The 18,556-nt window shown below is 39.8% G+C and overlaps 1 protein-coding gene across 1 annotated transcript in view; it reads right to left on the bottom strand.

Annotated features, from left to right (window-relative positions):
* Tnks (tankyrase) overlaps positions 1-18,556 on the bottom strand; it is a 141,790-nt gene that overhangs the window by 103,210 nt on the left and 20,024 nt on the right. Inside the window, exon 2 of the mRNA XM_055593346.1 lies at positions 7,233-7,328. Within this exon, the coding sequence (XP_055449321.1) occupies positions 7,233-7,328 (96 nt within the window). The remainder of the gene's footprint in view (positions 1-7,232; positions 7,329-18,556) is intronic.

Raw genomic sequence — 18,556 nt, 5'->3', positions numbered from 1 at the left:
GTTAGAAATTACAAAGTAATATGTGTATTTCTGACAAGAACTCTTATAAGGCCTATTTACATTATTTTACCTGCTTCTTATTTAGCAATAGCTCAACTGTCTTAAAAATCATACACACTTAGGTTTAAAAGGCAGTACATCAACTGTTAGCAAACCAAACCAATTTTTTAGAAAGAAAATGTATTAAGATTATGACTTAGCCAGACATGGTGGCACGTGCCTTTGATCCCAGCACTCAGGGAGTGCAGAGGCAGTCGATCGCTGTGAGTTCAAGGCCAGCCTGGTCTACAAACCGAGTCCAGAACAGCCAAGGCTACACAGAGAAACCCTGTCTCGGAAAATCAGAACGATTATGACTTGTGGGCCAGAAAGATGGCCAGCTGTTAAGAGAACGTGCTGCTCTTTCAAAGGATCCACATCCATTTCCCAGCACCTACACAGTCGCTCACAATGGTCTGTAACACGGGTTCCTGTTGGTATAATGTTTTTTTTGTTTGTTTGTTTGTTTTTAATGTATACACCTTACCCCTGTTTATTCAAATACTGATTTCTCCCCCACCCTAACCCCAACTCTCTGGTTTCAATCTGGATATTGCATTGTGATACTCATTCTAAGCATCCTGTCTCAACTCTTGTGTAAACCGGACAAAATAAAGCAACTAGACACAATGTTGAGCAGGGAGGAGTCAGAGGACAGAAAAGAAGGGAGGAGCCAGAGGACAGGAAAGAGGGGAGGAGCCAGAGGACAGGAAAGAGGGGAGGAGCCAGAGGACAGGAAAGAGGGGAGGAGCCAGAAGGCAGGAGATGAGTAGGAGGAGAAAAGGGGCTAGAAGAGAGAGCTAGGAGAACAGAGCTGGAAGAGAGATCTTGGAGGATGTGGAGCATGAACCAGACCTAAGATTTCACAAAAAGCAAGTATAATGTGGGAAATCTAAATGTTAGGAAACTGAGGGCTTGGAGGTTTAGGACGGAGTAAATATTGCCCAGCATTGTGTTCTAGATTAACTAAAAACCCAGTCTCTGTGTGGTAATTTGGTTTTACAGCTGTTTAGGATTAACAACAGCATTACCAGAAGATAAATCAATGGTAAATATTAATAACGTCCTACAACAGGTTCCTAAGGATCCAATGCTCTCTCTAGCCTCCACAGACACCAGGGCACATGTGGTACAACGACATGTATGCAGGCAAAGCATCCATACATATAAAGATTTTTTTTAAATTTATGGTTATGATATGTCAAATAATAATTATCGTTTCTGTCATTATTATTTGCTCAATTACCAATAGTTAGACCCTGGACATAATTTTTTTTCAAAGATTTAATTATTTTATATGTATGAGTGCTCAGACTGCATGTATACCTGCTCACCAGAAGAGGGAACCAATATCACTATAGATGGTTGTGAAATCGTGTGGTTGCTGGGAATTGAACTCAGGACCTCTAGAAGAGCAGCAAGTGATCTTAACCTCTGAGCCATCTCTCCAGCCCCTGGACGTACATTTTTAATCTAATCACTTAATACATTATAAATCCTGAGTTCAATCTTTCATTCTGTTAGCACAAGCAAATAAGTTTCAGTTATCACCAAATCGATTAAGAAAATAAGATTAGCTAATGAAACTAGGAACAAGACAGTGAGACAAGCTGAACCTAACCAGTGAGCCACAAAGTTCTAGAGCTGTGCTGACTTCAGACACAAAAAAAGAGCTCCTGTGTCTGAGAAACAGCAAGCATCCAAGTATGGTGAAAATAGGGATCAGAAAATAAAAAACTGAAATATGCAACATTGAAGCAAGATTGTGACAGGTCATAGCCATAGAATCTGAATTTTATCCAGGGGTGATGAGAATGTGTTACAGAAGGTTCTAACCAGGATACCGGCTTATGCTCTGTAAAGACTACTCCAGCTACAGTGATGAGAAATGAGATTCAGAGACCCATGAAGTAACTGCTGTCAGGGACGAATGAGGATGAAGATTTGGACCCCAAGCTGAGGCAAAAGGTGGTGAGAAATGTGCGCTCCAGCAATCTGAAAGTACAGTATGGAGACCTCACTACCAAGAAAGTGAGTAAAAAGTGTTAAGAAAAGAATGAGAAACATTTACTCACATGAAACCCTAGTGCTCAAAGCTAAGCAGGCTGAGTCCAGATCACCAAGGACCTCACTAATTATTCCCCTCACCTAAAAAGCAGCGAAAAGCAGTGGAGACATACTCTGCTGATTTATTCGCCAGGCTCTGGGGCCTGCACCAGATCCTCAACAGTGTGTGAGATGGGAGCCACAGCTGAGCGCTCTGCGGCACTGGGAGGCTGCCCAGCAACCACAGCGGAGGACTGCTTTAGAAGTACAGGGAGTTCAGGTTACAGTTTCTTCCTGGTTTGGCTTTGTTATTGTTTTGGTCTTTGAGACAGGGTTTTTACTTTATACAGAGAAGCCTGCAACTCTCTTAATTGGCCCAGTTGACTTCACACTTGCAGTGAGTCCCCTGCCTCTATTTACCAAGGACTGTGATTACAAGTGTGAACAAAGTTTACTTAGTTTTCAGGCACCTTTGTGCAAAATACCTTTCTTCCTTATTTTTGTTTCCCAAAATCAATTGCGAAGGTACTAGGGCCAATTACCAGGCCAACCTTTTGACCAGAGACTCACACAGTTCATATTGTAGTTCATTGATCTTGTCAAAAATAAACATTGCTTGGGTCATCTATCCTTCCCTAAACTTCCAGTCTTAATCAGCTTTCACATCTGCCTGATTCAGTGTTCCACTGGCGCCCTCTATCCTTTCCACTGTGTTCCATAGATTTCACTTTACATGGGGGAAAAAATCCTCCTTAGTTCAATTAAGAAACAATGCCTTTTTTTTTTTTTTAAATTTCTTTTCCAGACAGGGTTTGTGTAGCCCTGGCTGACCTGGATCTTGTTCTGTAGACTGGAGTTCACAAAGATCTACCTGCCTCTGCCTCTTGAGTGCTGTGATTAGTGTGCACTACCACTGCCTAACTAACAATGCCTTTCTAGTACACTTTAGGCATTGCCATAAAGATACCACATGCAATACAAACAAGCCTTCAAATACATCAAAGTCAAGATCAGAAACACTTCTATGTGCCAAGCCTAAATATGGCAAAGAAGCACAATTTTGGTGAAATTGGTGATTTCAAAGTCATAAAGATGAATAAAAGCTAAACCTGGGGTCGGTACAGTACTTGTCTGTAATGCACAAAGCCCTGGACACAGAGGCATACGCCTGTAAGCCTAACACTAGGGAGGTGAAGGAAGAAGGCTCAGAAGTACAAGGCTAAACACCTAGTTCAAAGCCAACCTGGGAGGGGGGAAGGAAGAAAAAGAAAGAAAACAAAAGAGACAAAAAGGCTAAAAATAATCTCTTGAAATGTTAAATGTGAGGGAATTTACTGAAAGAACTAATATGTCCATGGAAAGAAAAATGACAAAATTAAACGCTGATGTTGAAGACTACTTAAGCCTCCTGAAATTATCCATGCCACTAAACCAAACCCTGCATATTATGTTTGAGTATCAATCCTGACCAAAGCGCAAACGTATGCATATGTACATACTTTATTCAATACTATGTAACATATGCTGTTGTACACTAGCAGAAAAGGTGTTACTAAAAAGCTACATAAAAGTACAGCAATACCATCTTTAAGGGAGAATTTTGATTTATTTTTTGTGCTTTTTTTTTGGGGGGGGGAGGTTGAGACAGGGTTTCTCTGTGTAGCCCTGGCTGCCTTGGAACTCACTCTGTAGACCATGGCTGCAGGATTTGGCCTGCCTCTGCCTCCCAAGTGTTGGGATTAGAGGAATGTGCCACAACCACCCAGCTTTTGTGCTTTTTCTTATCTCCCTCTATTTCCAAACGTAATTTTTATAAACAGAAAAAGCCCAAAATGTTACTTTCAAAAATCCATAATTATTTAAAGCAGATGCTGCAACTTATACCCAAACTTTGGGCAGAGTGCAGGGAATCTTATGAAAGAAGGGGGAGATAGAAAGACATGGAGGGGACAGAACTCAACAAGGAGATCACAGAACCAAAAAATCTGGGCACAGGGGTCTTTTCTGAGACTGATACTCCAACCAAGGACCATTCGTGGAGTAACCTAACAATTCCTGCACAGACGTAGCCCATAGCAACTCAGTATCCAACTGGGTTCCCGAGAAAGGGGAACCGGGGTTGTCTCTGACATGAACTCAGTGGCTGGCTCTTTGATCATTTCCCCATGAGTGGGGGCCAGCCTGACCAGGCCACAGAGGAAGACAATGCAGCCAGTCCTGAGGAGACCTGATAGGCTAGGGTTAGAGGGAAGGGGAGGAGGACCTCCCCTATCAGTGGACTGGGAGAGGCATGGGAGGAGAAGAGGGAGAGCAGGGGCTACAGCTGAGATACAAAGTGAATAAATTGTAATAAATAAAAAAAATAAATTGAAAAAAACCCCATAATTATAACACACCAAATATCTTATTTGATATTTAAATATTATGTTCAAAATTTACATAAACTTTTGATGTTTTATTTTGTTCTAAAAACAACACAATAAACAAACAAACCCACAATGGCTCTAAGTCCTCCAGCTGATTACCTAGAACACAGGTAATTTAAAACACAAAAACCTTTAAGTCGTCTATAAACCTAAACTCAAATAGTTCACCAAATCGTTGAACCAATCTTTCCAATTAGCCATCTCTTTCAAATGCCTATTGGCACTATCCAAAACCAAGGATATGTGGTAGTTTAACTGCCATACTGACAGTATGTGTTTGCTCTATAGAGCAGTCTTTATATATAAAACAAAATCAAACACAATTTTAACATTATATAAAAAGAGATTTAATCTTCATTAATTTGCTTCAAGGTATACCTGCATATTGTTTGGTTAATGTACCGAACTCGTAACATAAATGTTAGACTATCAGAAAGATGTTCAGCACCTAAATACAGAGAAATTAAAGAAAGAACATCACTCTCAAGTTATGTAATGGTACTATAACTCATTGGAATAAAAATGAGACTCATGTAAAGTTAGTCTAACACCTCCAAGACATTCCTCTCAAGAGTCTACCTTCACCTTCCTAGGGTCAGGATTATAGGTATATGTCTCTGTGCACAGGGTTGGATGTATGATAAGCAAGCACTCTACCAACCCCATTTTAGCTTTTATTCATCTTTGAGAGTTTGAGACCACCAAAGGCGGGTGCTAGGGAGTGAACATGGGCTTGACATGTGTTAGACAAGACTGGGCTGTGCCTGAGTCCACTTCCCTTTGTAGAATCAATGCTTAATCTGTATAAATTTAGCTTTGGAAATAACATTTCCATCATAATTCTATCAGAAAGAAATCCTTAGAAACAAGCCTGTGTGAGCAGAAAACCAGGCTGAAAGAGCTTACCCGAGTATTTCCATGATGTATATTTTTTTAGCATGAATGTATAAGTAGAATAATTTTTTATTTCCAAGAAAACTACTATTCTAGACTTTTTGTTTTAAATTACAACTGAAAGAAAAATTGTCTCCAAAATATTTTTAAAAAGAACACTATCGGTAGCGTTTGAACAACATTAGTAGTTTTGTTACTGAGAAAAATGTAGACCCTCCCCATCTAAGTGCAGTGCAAAGCTGAACAGTATCCAAATCAACATTAGATGTGCTATCTGTCCTCTGGGGCACCCCAGTCTCCGTGAGCGAGTATGCCACAGCTCTAGCCTAAAATGATCTTCTCTGACCTGCACTTCAATGAGGAGATGGCTTCTTATGGTTAATAGCTTATATTGAAACTTATGTCTTTCAAAAAGGAGAAATATAGTCCTAAAGGCAATGATGCATTAAATGCACCTAACAAATGAACAGGCAGGCAGTGAGATGGGGAAGAGGAAAGGTCAGGGGGAGGACACTCAGAAATACAGTCTTGCTTGGCACAAACTGTAGCAGCTTCACTAAGTGGAACTGTTTCCGTACTGTATTTCTCCTCTGGTCAGACACCATTAAAAGCTGCTATACTGTTGTGCGTGATTCGTTAAGAAGAGACTGAAGGTTTCCGGACCCAGGCAGGTCGGAGAAAAATCAGGTAGGCCTGATTTCATCATCTAAAACTGTATTTGTACTTAAGTTTACCTACACTGATTTAAACAGCTTTAGCCCTCTGGAATATGCTGCCCTAGTATAGCAACTCATCTAATCTTTAATTAATTGAGAAAAATCAGATTACTCTGATTCAGCAGTGATTATATTAATTTTAGCACAGTGGGAAGTTGTCTTTCCATGCAGGGTAATTAAGCAAAATTCCATATGTTTTAAAGCTTTCTGTACATAAATGCCTTTCATTCATCTTACAATCTCTATTAAAAGTGCACAGCATGGACTGAACTTACGCAAGAACACAGACCTATCTCTCCAAACAGGGTAAATTGAAAAGGTAGTGAAGAGTCACTTACTTCCACACAACCTAAAACAATGCTGTTAGCACTGCAGTGACAAAAAGGCTGCAAATTACAAAGGTCAGTTAAGTAAAAGAGGGCAAAGGCAGCAGAGCCTGGATGCGGAGAATAAAAACAAAAATAGATCCAAGGCAGCATTCTGAGAATGAAGATCAATGACAACAGCAACTCAAGATCTAGCTGTTAAACAATCTTGCAGACTGGGACGAGGGGCGCTTTCTACCCCAGCATCTCCTCTGTGCTCATTCTTGGCACTCACTTTAATAAAATTAGTAAGCCCCAAATCTGCATTGTTGGAAGTAAAAGGACAATCTACTGCCCCAGTTAAAAAAAAACTTGGCTATCATGATAAAAAGTGAAAAGATATGATAAAACATATAAAAGTGGACAGGGAGAGGATGAGATATTTAACTACTGATCCTGGTAATAAGGCAGCAGGTTGTCTTTCCAATGAAAACTACTTTTACAGTAACACAAATGCCCTTGTCTGCTCAACAGTGAAGGGCTTAAAAAGCCAGCCGAGAAGAGGAGGTAGAAGAAAACTGTGATGTAAGCCATAAAGCTGACAAAATATGAGTAACATTATGATTTAATGCTGAAATTCTTAGTGCTATAGGCAGTAAGGCTGATGTATATACATATATATATCAGCACAATTAAAAACACAGATCTCAATCAATAAGGTATTTAGTATTTTCTTAGCTTCATTAGTAGAAAACAATTCAGTGCATGAAAATCTTATGAAATCAGTCTGCTGGCTGTTTCCTTACCTGTGAGGACAGCTTTTGCTGAAGGATCTGCCAGGTCCAGAGCTGATTTCCCATCAGTGTTCCGAATGTTTGGATCCGCTCCGTGCTGCAGCAGCACTGTGCAGGGAAAGCAGAAACAGTATCTTACCTCAGGGATACAGAGATTATTTACTGGTAAGTGTCGCCTCGGCATGGTGTAGGCATAAACATACATTGCACAATTTTTTCTCTTTCAAGAAAAGAAAAAAGAAAGAAAAGGGAAAAAAGCACTGCAGCAAAGGATCTTCTCTAGAGTAAAGCAAAGCTGGTAACTTATGGTACAGTATTATCACATGACTTGACATCATAAACATGAAACTAGAAGCTGGCCCTGGACAGTCCCGCTCTGCCTCCCGAGGCAGCAGGATGGAAGCTGTGTGCGTGCTCACTGACTCGCTCTAGGAGATGTGCTAGCTGAAGCTGCCCTAGCTTTACTACCACCGTGACTGCTTGTTGCTGCTGCTGCTTCACTGCTCAATTTCCAAACGCTTCCTCTCCTCAGAAGAGTTGTAATACTGTAAAGGCTTTTCGTGGCTCGCCGCTTACATATGAAACTCACCATAAACACGCTGGCTTGCTTCCAGAGGTTTAACAGACACCGTAATGCATGCAGCTCCAGCTCTTGCAGTCATGCTACAAAAAAGAACTATCTCCTATATTGTGACCCTTCATCAGCTTTTTAGAACTAGCAACCCAATCACTGAAATGCATGTAACAAAACTATTTCATGAAAGACAGCTACAGAGAAATCCTCAAGAGGCAGAACCTCTTAAAAAGAATGGCCAGGGAAATAAAATATGGACACGGCACTTTGTTAACCAACTAACCAACTAAACGACCTCAGCTATGTAACAGCAGACCTCCGAAGACCACTGGCATGCTGCTACCCATCTGATATTTTAAACTATATTTAAACAGCATCTTTAGATACCTGAAATCCAAAGATGTGAGGAAAGTGAATCTTTCTGAGCACCTTTATAACCACACAAGTAAAAAATACCACATCTGATGGCCATGACAAATGAGCACTTAAGTATATACTAAATCACCTTCAGGTTTTATATACATGGTATATGTGAAACACAAATGAATCTCAGGTTGAGACCTAGAGTCCAACATCAAAACATCTCATTATATACATATGTAAACATCACCAAATCCTCTCATTCTACATATGTGGAAATATTCCAAAATCCAAGACAGGAGTGGGCCTGAACTCCAAAGTACTTTGGTCTCAAACATTTTAGATATGGGATATTTATAACTTACATAAGATCTTTGGGGCTGAAATGGTGGCTCAGTTGGAAAGTGCTTGTTATAAACATAAGGACTTGAATTCTGATCCTTAGCACTCACGTACAAAGGTGGCACAGCAGCATTCATTCATCTGTCATACAGAGCTGGAAATATGGAAAGAGAAGGATCGCTGGAGCTAGCTGGTCATTGTCTACCCCAAATCAATATATTCCAGGCTCAGGAAAAGACTCTCAAAACATACAGTGGAGTGAGAAAAAGCATTCAATGTAGACTGCCTGGCCTCCATACATACAGGTTCTCTCATGCATGCAAATATACTAACAAGCAACTATGGATACATACCCCTACTGCACCCCCTCCACGCACACGCACACACACAAGCACACAATATTTAAAACATTCAGTTACAAGCTCTGAACCACTACTGATAACCCTCAAGTTTTCACTCATTCTAAGTCCAACGCTGAACACTCTTGGAATGTTTGGAAGGTGAGCTTCGTCTTATTAAGCACTGAGTTAGGCTTATAAAGCCGCTCTTTCTGTGATGCATAAGCCATCAAGTCTATGCTGTGCTACAACGGACAGCTGTCTGAAAGTAAGCATTGACATCTCTCACCCGGGGTATTTTCATACTCACAGTATTAAAACTAGCCATGCTTAAGGCAACGCAAAGAGAACTTGCAGACTTTCTCCAGTCATCCTCCTACCACCTGCGGTTCTCCATAGTTTCAGGCAATCATATTCTAAAATATTAAGTGGAAAATTCCAGAAGAAGTAATTGTAAGCGTCAGAGCATGCTCCATTCTGAGTAACCTGCTCCATCCACCCAGAGGTGAAGCAGCCATCTGGCCAGTGTGCTCATACTTCCATGTACTACCTAGCCACTAGTCACTCAGCAGTCATCTCAGCCGGCAGATCAATGAGCACAGCGTCACAGGGCTGACAGTAAGTAGCCCTGACTTTACTTAATAATAACCTCAAAGAGTAAGCGTAATGACGCTGGTGGCTGGTGATTCAAAGGTGTCAAAAGCAGCTTAGCACAACATATTTTCTTTAAATGAGATGAAAGGTCTCAACTTACACAAAGAGAAAAATGTGTGTTAAGATCTATATAAGGACAAAGCTATCACGGAAACTGTGAGGAAGTAGAAGAAATCTATGCTGGTTCTGTTGCTGCACACCTAGGTAAGGAACCCTAGAGCTACTTACAATAACGTTGACTACAATATAACTATTACTAGATGCTGCTGCTCATCTGTGATGCATAATGCACAGATTAAACTTCAATATCAATTACTTACTCATAGTTCACATGTGTAGGAAAGTGCAGATATTGGCTCGGCACTAACCAAGGTTTCAGGCATCCACTATGATTCTTACATTTGCCCTGTGTACACTGGGGTGGGGGGTGGGGGCATGGGACTGCTGTGCATCCTTTTGAGTGTAGCAATAAACATGATCACTTTTCAGATGTTTCTAAATTGGCTCAAGAGTTAAGGAATAAAATATCAAGCTGTTGTTACCTTATTATCCCAATGGATATGACTGGTGGTCAACTTGACTACATCTGGCATTAACTACAGAACCCAAGCAGCTGGGTGTACTTGTGAGGGCCTTTTAATTAACTGGATCCTTTGAGGTAGGAAGGGCCACCTTAAAATCATATCATCTGAGTTAAGAGCACCCGCCCTAAATCTGGGCCGATCTTCTTGTGGCACCCTACATTAACGGCACAGAAAAAAGCTTTTGCTCTTTGCCTCCTTGTCCTTATTCTCATTGGCAAGTTCAAATATCCTGCTGCTGAGACAGCGGGCGTCACAGACTGAACAATTCTTGAGAATTGTTGAGAGACAATCACTGTTGGCCTAGTGGGCCCACAGTCTATAAGCTACTCTAATAAGTCCCCTGGGTTCCTCTAAGAACCCTAACCACACAATTCAAATGAACAGATTTTGCAGAAACCTTTTGATTCCAGGAGGAAATTTCAGATTGTTTTGTAAGACATCTCAAGCATAAAGCAGACTCAAGAATCAAAGAAAGGGGGCAAATTCTTCTGGCTTAGTTACTGAATGATCATGTGCAATGTGTAGAGAAATAAACAAACAAACAACAACAAAAACAAACAAACAGAAAAACACTGGCTTTTATCCATACTTGGGAATGAACACCATCCTGCTTTAAATGGACGTGAATACATTGTTACTTAGGGGAATATGACAATTACATAATGGGAACTTTGATTCAGCAATTTTTAATAAGTGTTAGAGGCAAGGTGTTGAAAGCCTGACTGCTCTCCCAAAAGGTAACTAAATCCTCATCTAACAGTAAGTATTTTAACTATTATAACTTTCTTACTTTGAAAGAAAAATTAAGCGTTTAGTTCCAGTCTTGCTCTGGTTTAGGTAGTTTCAAATGTAGCAACTGTCCTGCCTGAAATGCATGGCATTGAAGCATTTTGTGGTCACTCCTGGCTCTTTCTAGGATCTGAACATAGGCACAGCCACTGTAGAAAAATGTTGCAACAGGAAGACCAGTTTCATTTCTTGAACAGGCTGCTGCTAACAAAATCCGTATCAGAAAATACTTACCATCTTACATTTATTAGACATAGGTAAAAAAAAAAAATAAACCCCATAAATAACAAGGGTCTAAATTTACCTTTCCCACTGCTGAGAGGAATAAATAAAAAGATTAAAAAACAAGAAAAAAATTTTAGAAAAGTATGCAGAGGCTGAGCTTGAAGTCTGACGATACCCATTATGCACTAGCCACTTGGAGAATATTTAAAGTACATTTTTAAATGTACAACCTTCAGCATGCAATGCAAGTTCCTCCAAAAGCTAAAGATCATCCCTACCACATAGGGTAGCTATTGCACCACTGGCTACCCCAAAGATTCCATCTAAGCTACACATCAGACGTTTGCTCATTGGTGTTCACGGCAGCACTTCTCACAGCAGCTGAGTTAGGGACAACCTGAATAGCCTTCAACAGGGAAATGCATAAAGAAAATGTGCTTTCCAAATACAGTGGAGCAGAGCAGGTCATGACTATAAAAGTCATTGTTGGTGTTTCATAGTACTCTTGGCAAGGGCTTGTGTGGGACTACATTCTAATAAGGGAAGAATGGCATATACACAAGCAAAGGTGGCAATGGCAGCTCTGAGGAATGCCAGACAGTATTTCAGGGGTTGTGTTTCAGAGTCAATTCAGATGCCTCAAAATGTACTTTCCAATTTTGGAACCATCAAAGGTAATTTAACTATGGAACAAAATGTAATTGGGAATTCATACTGTATGGTCAATACAAACACTAAAGGCCTCTCAGAATATGAAAACACAATAAATACGAGGAACGAAGTGAGGGGAAAAAAAGTAACATAAGATAATTCAGAATGTAAATTAATGAATATTATGGCCAGTAAAACTTCCTTTACTTTATTCCATTTATTTACTGAGACATGGTCTCACTATATAGCCCAACTGGCCTCAAAGTCATGATCCGCTTCCCTCAGCCTCACAAGTTCTAGATAACATATACTACTTCTAACCAGCTGAGATATGATCCAACCTTAACCCACAAAATCTCTACTCTTCCCAGTTTTTCTACTGGTCGACATCAACCTTATCATCTCCTTTCCAGGTAGGAGGGCCAGAAAAACTACAGCTACTGACAGACAATTATAAATCAGGCAGGACCAAACTTCTCAAAAACAATCCATAGGCACTCTGACAAGATATGTGGTTCTCCTACCCAGTTTTTATTTATTTAGCCAGAATCTGTTCAGATTCAGAAAATACAACTTTAGCCATGTTGTCTCATTTAATTTTTCAACACTGTTAAATTAAATTTCAACACTATTAAATTTAAGCACCTACATTATTCTTGCAAATTAAAAAGGAAGTTAAGCTTAATGCAAAGCCTCAGAGTACCAAATTCTAAAAAAGCAGAAAGTACTTTAGAATATATTCTATTAGCCATAGGCAATATTAGATAATTTAAAGTCAAAACTGAAATCATGTGAGCTTTCCAAGCTAAAAATGCTACAAGTCATTTAGAGTAAACATCAAAACGTGTTTAGGTTTTTCTTTAAGTGACAAAAATAACAATATTAAAAACAGTATCTGTGTATGGTGGTGGATGCCTTTAATTCTAGCACTCAGGAGGCAAAAGCAGATGGATCTCTGAATTAGAGGTCATCCTGGTCTACAAGAAACACTGTCTCGAAAAACAGCAACAAAACCCATTAAAAATTATGTGCGTTTAGAGTCTAAAACTGTTCATTGTGGTGATATTGAAAGTATTTAAACTGGCTCCAACTAAGTTCAATATTTTCCAAATATTTGTAAAAAGATTACTTCTCAGGGATGCAATTTTCACCTGTAGACTGAGTTTCAAAAACAAAATTATATAGGACCCTTTTTTAAAATTTATTTTATTTTTTTATTAATTACACTTTATTCACTTTGTATCCCCCCATAAACCCCTCCCTCCTCCCCTCCCGATCCCACCCTCCCTCCTCTTTCTTCACGAATACCCCTCCCCAAGTCCACTGATAGGGGAGGTCCTCCTCTCCTTCCTTCTGATTTTAGTCTATCAGATCTCATCAGGAGTGGCTGCATTGTCATCTTTTGTGGCCTGGTAAGGCTGCTCCCCCCTAAGGGGGAGGTGATCAAAGAGCAGGCCAATCAGATTATGTCAGAGGCAGTCCCTCTTCCCATTACTAGGTAACCCACTTGGACACTAAACTCCATGGGCTACATCTGTGCAGGGGTTCTAGGTTATCTCCAGGCATGGTACTTGGTTGGAGTATGAGTCTCTGGGAAGACCCCCGTGTTCAAATTTTCTGGTTCTGTTGCTCTCCTTGTGGGGTTCCTGTCCTCTCCAGATCTTACTATTTCCCACTTCTTACATAAGATTCCATGCATACTGCCCAAGAGTTGGCCATAAGTCTCAGCATCTGCTTTGATAGTCTGCAAGGCAGAGCCTTTCAGAGGCCCTCTGTGGCTGGTTCCTAGCTTGTTTCCTGTTTTCTTCTTCTTCTGTCCTTCCTCTTTGCCATTAGGGATGGGGATTGAGCATTTTAGTCAGGGTCCTCTGTCTTGATTAGTTTCTTTAGATGTACAGATTTTAGTAGGTTTACCCTATATTACCTGTCTATATAAGTGAGTTTATACGGTGTGTCTTTCTGCTTCTGGGACAGTTCACTCAGGATGAATCCTTTCCATGTCCCACCATTTACCTGCAAATTTCATGATTTCCTTATTTTTCATTGCTGAGTAATATTCCATTGTGTAAATGTACCACAATTTCTGCATCCATTCTTCAGTTGAGGGGCATCTGGGCTGTTTCCAGCTTCTCGCTATTACAAATAAAGCTGCTACAAACATGGTTGAGCAAATGTCCTTATTGTGTACTTGAGCCTCTTTGTGATATATGCCTAGGAGTGGTATGGCTGGATCTTGAGGAAGCGCTATTCCTAGTTGTCTGAGAAAGTGCCAGATTGATTTCCAGAGTGGTTGTACAAGTTTACATTCCCACCAGCAGTGGAGGAGGGTTCCCCTTACTCCACAGCCTCTCCAGCATGTGCTGTCACTTGAGTTTTTCATCTTTGCCATTCTGATGGGTGTAAGGTGAAATCTCAGGGTTGTTTTGATTTGCATTTCCTAATGGCTAATGAAGTTGAGCATTTCTTTAAGTGTTTTTCTGCCATTTGATATTCCTCTACAGAGAATTCTCTGTTTAGCTCTGTCCCCCATTTTTTAATGGATTACTTGGTTTGCTGCTTTTCAGCTTCTTTAGTTCTTTATATATACTGGATATGAGTCCTCTGTCAGATAAAGGGTTGGTGATGATTCTTTCCCAATCTGTAGGCAGTCGTTTTGTTTTGATGACGGTGTCCTTTGCTTTACAAAAGCTTTTCAGTTTCATGAGGTCCTATTTATTGATTGTTGCTTTTAGAGCCTGTGCTGTTGGTGTTCTGTTCAGAAAGTTGTCTCCTGTACCAATGAGTTCTTGGGTTTTCCCCACTTTTTCTTCTAACTGATTTAATGTGTCTGGTTTTATGTTGAGGTCTTTGATCCACTTGGACTGTAGTTTTCTGCAGGGTGATAAGTATGGATCTATTTGCACTTTCCTACATGTAGACATCCAGTTAAACCAGCACTATTTGTTGAAGATGCTATCTTTTTTCCATTGTATGGTTTTGGCATCTTTATCAAACATGTCCAAAGTTTGTGGGTTTATTTCTGGGTCTTCTGTTCGGTTCCATTGATCCACCATTCTGTTTCTATGCCAGTACCATGCAATTTTTATTACTGTTGTTTTATAGTACAGCTTAAGATCAGGGATGGAGATACCTCCAGAAGATCTTTTATTGTAGAGGATTGGTTTAGCAATTCTGGGTTTCTTGTTATTCCATATGAAGTTGAGAATTTTTCTTTCCAGGTCTGTAAAGAATTGTGTTGGTAATTTGATGGGAATTGCATTGAATCTGTAGATTACTTTTGGTAAGATGGCCATTTTTACTCTGTTAATCCTGCCAAGCCATGAGCATGGGAGATCTTTCCATCTTCTCATATCTTCTTCTAATTCTTTCTTCAGAGACTTGAAATTTTTTTCATACAAGTCTTTGACTTGCTTGGTTAGGGTTCCACCAAGGTACTTTATGTCATTTGTGGCTATTGTGAAGGGTGTTGTTTCCCTAATTTCTTTCTCAGCCCTTTTGTCTTTTGTATACAGGAAGACTACTGTTTTTTGTTTGTTTGTTTGTTTGTTTGTTTGTTTTTTGAGTTAATTTTGTATCTGGCCACTTTGCTGAAGGTGTTTATCAGCTGTAGGAGTTCCCTGGTAGAGTTTTTGGGGTAACTAGGATATACGATATACTATCATATCATCTGCATATAGTGATAATTTGACTTCTTCCTTTCCAATTTGTATCCCCTTGATCTCCTTCAACTGTCTTATTGCTCTAGCAAGGGCTTCTAGAACTATGCTGAAGAGATATGGAGAGAGTGGGCAGCCTTGCCTTGTCCCTGATTTCAGTGGGATTGCTTTAAGTTTCTCTCAGTTTAGTTTGATGTTGGCTATAGGCTTACTGTGTATTGCATAGGACCCTTTTTAAAAAAGATGTTATCTTTATTTTATATGTGTCTTAGGGTTTTAATGTGAAGAAACACCATGACCAAGGCAACTTATTAAAAACAAACAAACAAAAAACATATAATTGGGGCTGGCTTAGAGTTTCAGAAGTTTAGTCCATTATCATCATGGTGAGAAGGATGGCAGCATGCAGGCAGACATGGTGCTGGAGAAGGAGCTAAGAGTTCAACATCTTGATCCACAGGTAGCAGAAAGGGACTGTGTGCCACACTGGGCATAGTTTGAGCACAGGAGACTTCAAAGACCACCCCAAAAGTGAGACTTCCTCCAACAAGCTGCTCCAACATGGCCAAACCTCCTAATAGTGTCATTCACACACATGAGGCTACAAGGGCTATTTCTATTCCTATTCAAACCACCATAATGTGCATGAATATGTTGTCTGCATGTAAGTGTGGGCTCTGTGAGTAATTCAAAGATGTCAGAAGGAGGCTGGATCATCTGAGAAGTTACAGATTGCTGTGAGCTGCCACGTGGATGCTGGAAACTGAACCCAGGTCCTCTGAGCCATTTTCCACCCCAACAAATGTCCTTTAGTTACTTTTTTTTCTTTTAATAGATTGCAATGGTCCTTAGCTTTTTTTTTTTTTTAACTACATTTACTGAGGGTGGGGACACAATGTGGAGGTAAGAGGACCATCACATCCACCATAGAGATTCTAGGGATTAAGTTCAGGTCCTGAGGCCTAGCAACAAGTGTCTTTATCCACTGAGCCATCTCATCAGCCACTGTTGTTGGTTTTTTCCTAAGCAACAAAAGGTTTTATTCTTTAGCAAATATATACTAAAGAACCAAATTTAAATAAATACTCTTCAATTTTTGAACTCTACCATACACGAAATTTAAGCAATGAGGGGGCTAAGAATGTAGCTCATTTGGTAAGAGTGTGCCCCTGGGCTTGATTCCCAGGATTATACAAAACCAAGAATGGGAACGGCATGCCTGTGATCATAGCACTCTGGAGGAAGAGGCAGGAAGATCAGAAGTTCAAGGTCATCCTTGGCTACAATTAGCTCAAAGCCAACTTGAACTGTGTAAGACTGTCTCAAAACAAACAAAAACAGAGACAGAAATGGAGTGGGTTTTTTTTTTCTTTTTAACTGAAATATACATGTACCCTTGATTATATATAGTGATTGTTCCTTCAACATAAGCACATATATAATAGTGTAATATTACATAATGGCATGAATTATACTATCAAAAACTGTATGAAAACAAACATTTTTTTTTTTTTCATTCAAAATGTTTTACTTACAAGGGCACAAAAATAAACTAAAAGAAAGATTGAGTGTCACTACTATCATGTTAGCTTTTCTGGCCATCAAGAGTTGGTATACCTCTAGCAGTAAACATAAAAATTCACAAGTAACCACTGCTAGTGCATATAATGATGTGGCTTGTTGAATTTAAATCAGAATTAAGGGATAAGCATTTTCAGTTTTGAGCAATCGCTAACTCACTTAGGTAGTAAGCAATGAAATTAATGAGATTTTAGAAATCAAAACTAAATGCAAGTTCAAGTGATCCTGTAGTTACTGAGACAGCTCAAGAATTAATGGAGGGAACTTGAGGACAAAGGGAACCCAGTGTAGGATGCATGGAAGGTACCACTGTTCCAGTTACTGATTCAGGAAAATAAAAACTGTCTTTCCTGGGTCTCATAGAGCAAAATAGCATCAAAAAAAGCCAAACCCACCCCAAAATTAGCAACTGTAAATAATATTCTCCCTACATCATGAGGGACTTGTACCTCAGGAGAAGGAAATGTGGGTGTGAACTAGTCCTAGAATACCTGAGAACACCTGAGGCTTCAAAGCATCATGTAGATGCCACAGGTTAGAAAGTGCCAGAGGAGTGCTGAGAGAAATGGTCCTGGCCTTCAGAGAGTACAAAGTTTACAGACCATCTCAACACACCTGCTACGGCTAGCAAAGCAGAGATGCCTCCTTAGGCCACCTCAGTAACCACCATCCTAGGTCAGGGTTGGAAAGGATGGATCTTCAGGGTCAAAATTCTTGTCTTTTACAAGGCAAAGTTTCTCTTGAGTCTTGGAGTTCTGGACTTGCTTTGTAGACCAAGCTGGCCTTGTTCTCAAAAACATCCAGGGTGTGTACCACCACACCCAACTTTTTTCTTTAATGACTTTTTAAAAAGATGTATTTATATATTTTATGTACATGAGTGTTCTGTCTTCATGCACACCAGAAGAGGGCATCAGAACCCATTACAGAAGGCTATGAGCCACCATGTGGTTGCTGAGAATTGAACTCAGGACCTTCGTGAGAGCAGCCAGTGTTCTTAACCACTGAGCCATCTCTCCAGCCAGCAAAATTATTTTTCTTAACTAAAATGTTACTTCTTTAGTTCACTTTATTAACATCTGCACTGAGTATTAACACAATGAAAGAGGCCCTGGTCAGTGAGCACTTGCTGAGGAGGTAAGTCACCAAAGCGCACCAATAATCTTGAAGTCTCCCTGACTACGCACTCAGGATCAAAGGGACAAGCACTTTCAAAGATCTTGATGAAGAAGCAAAAATTAGTAATTTTGTTAAATCTTTATTCATAGGTACATTTTAAAAATCTTCTTTGAGGAATCGGATAGTAGAATGTTCTTCTGCAAACCAGTGCATAATGTTGTTTCAAGAAAGAAGCATTTGGGTTTGTTTTGTATGTGTGTGTGTGTGGGGGGGGGGGGGGGATGTTCAAAGCATAAGCTGGAAGCTGAACTAACCTCTTTTTGCCAAAGCACCATTTTCACTAAAAGGGTTAAAAAAAAGGTTAAAAAAAAAAAAGACTTTACATTCCAACTTGTGCAATGGGCAAACATACTTTTTAACTACTAATGACAAAATACAAACCACCAAGAAAAAAACCTAAAGT

The sequence above is a fragment of the Psammomys obesus genome, unplaced genomic scaffold, assembly GCF_907164565.1.
Source record: "Psammomys obesus unplaced genomic scaffold, mPsaObe1.curated_primary_1811, whole genome shotgun sequence".
In the NCBI taxonomy this organism is placed as follows: domain Eukaryota; kingdom Metazoa; phylum Chordata; class Mammalia; order Rodentia; family Muridae; genus Psammomys; species Psammomys obesus.
The sequence above is the reverse complement of the archived record's forward strand: the minus strand, read 5'-3'. Positions and strand labels throughout refer to the sequence as shown.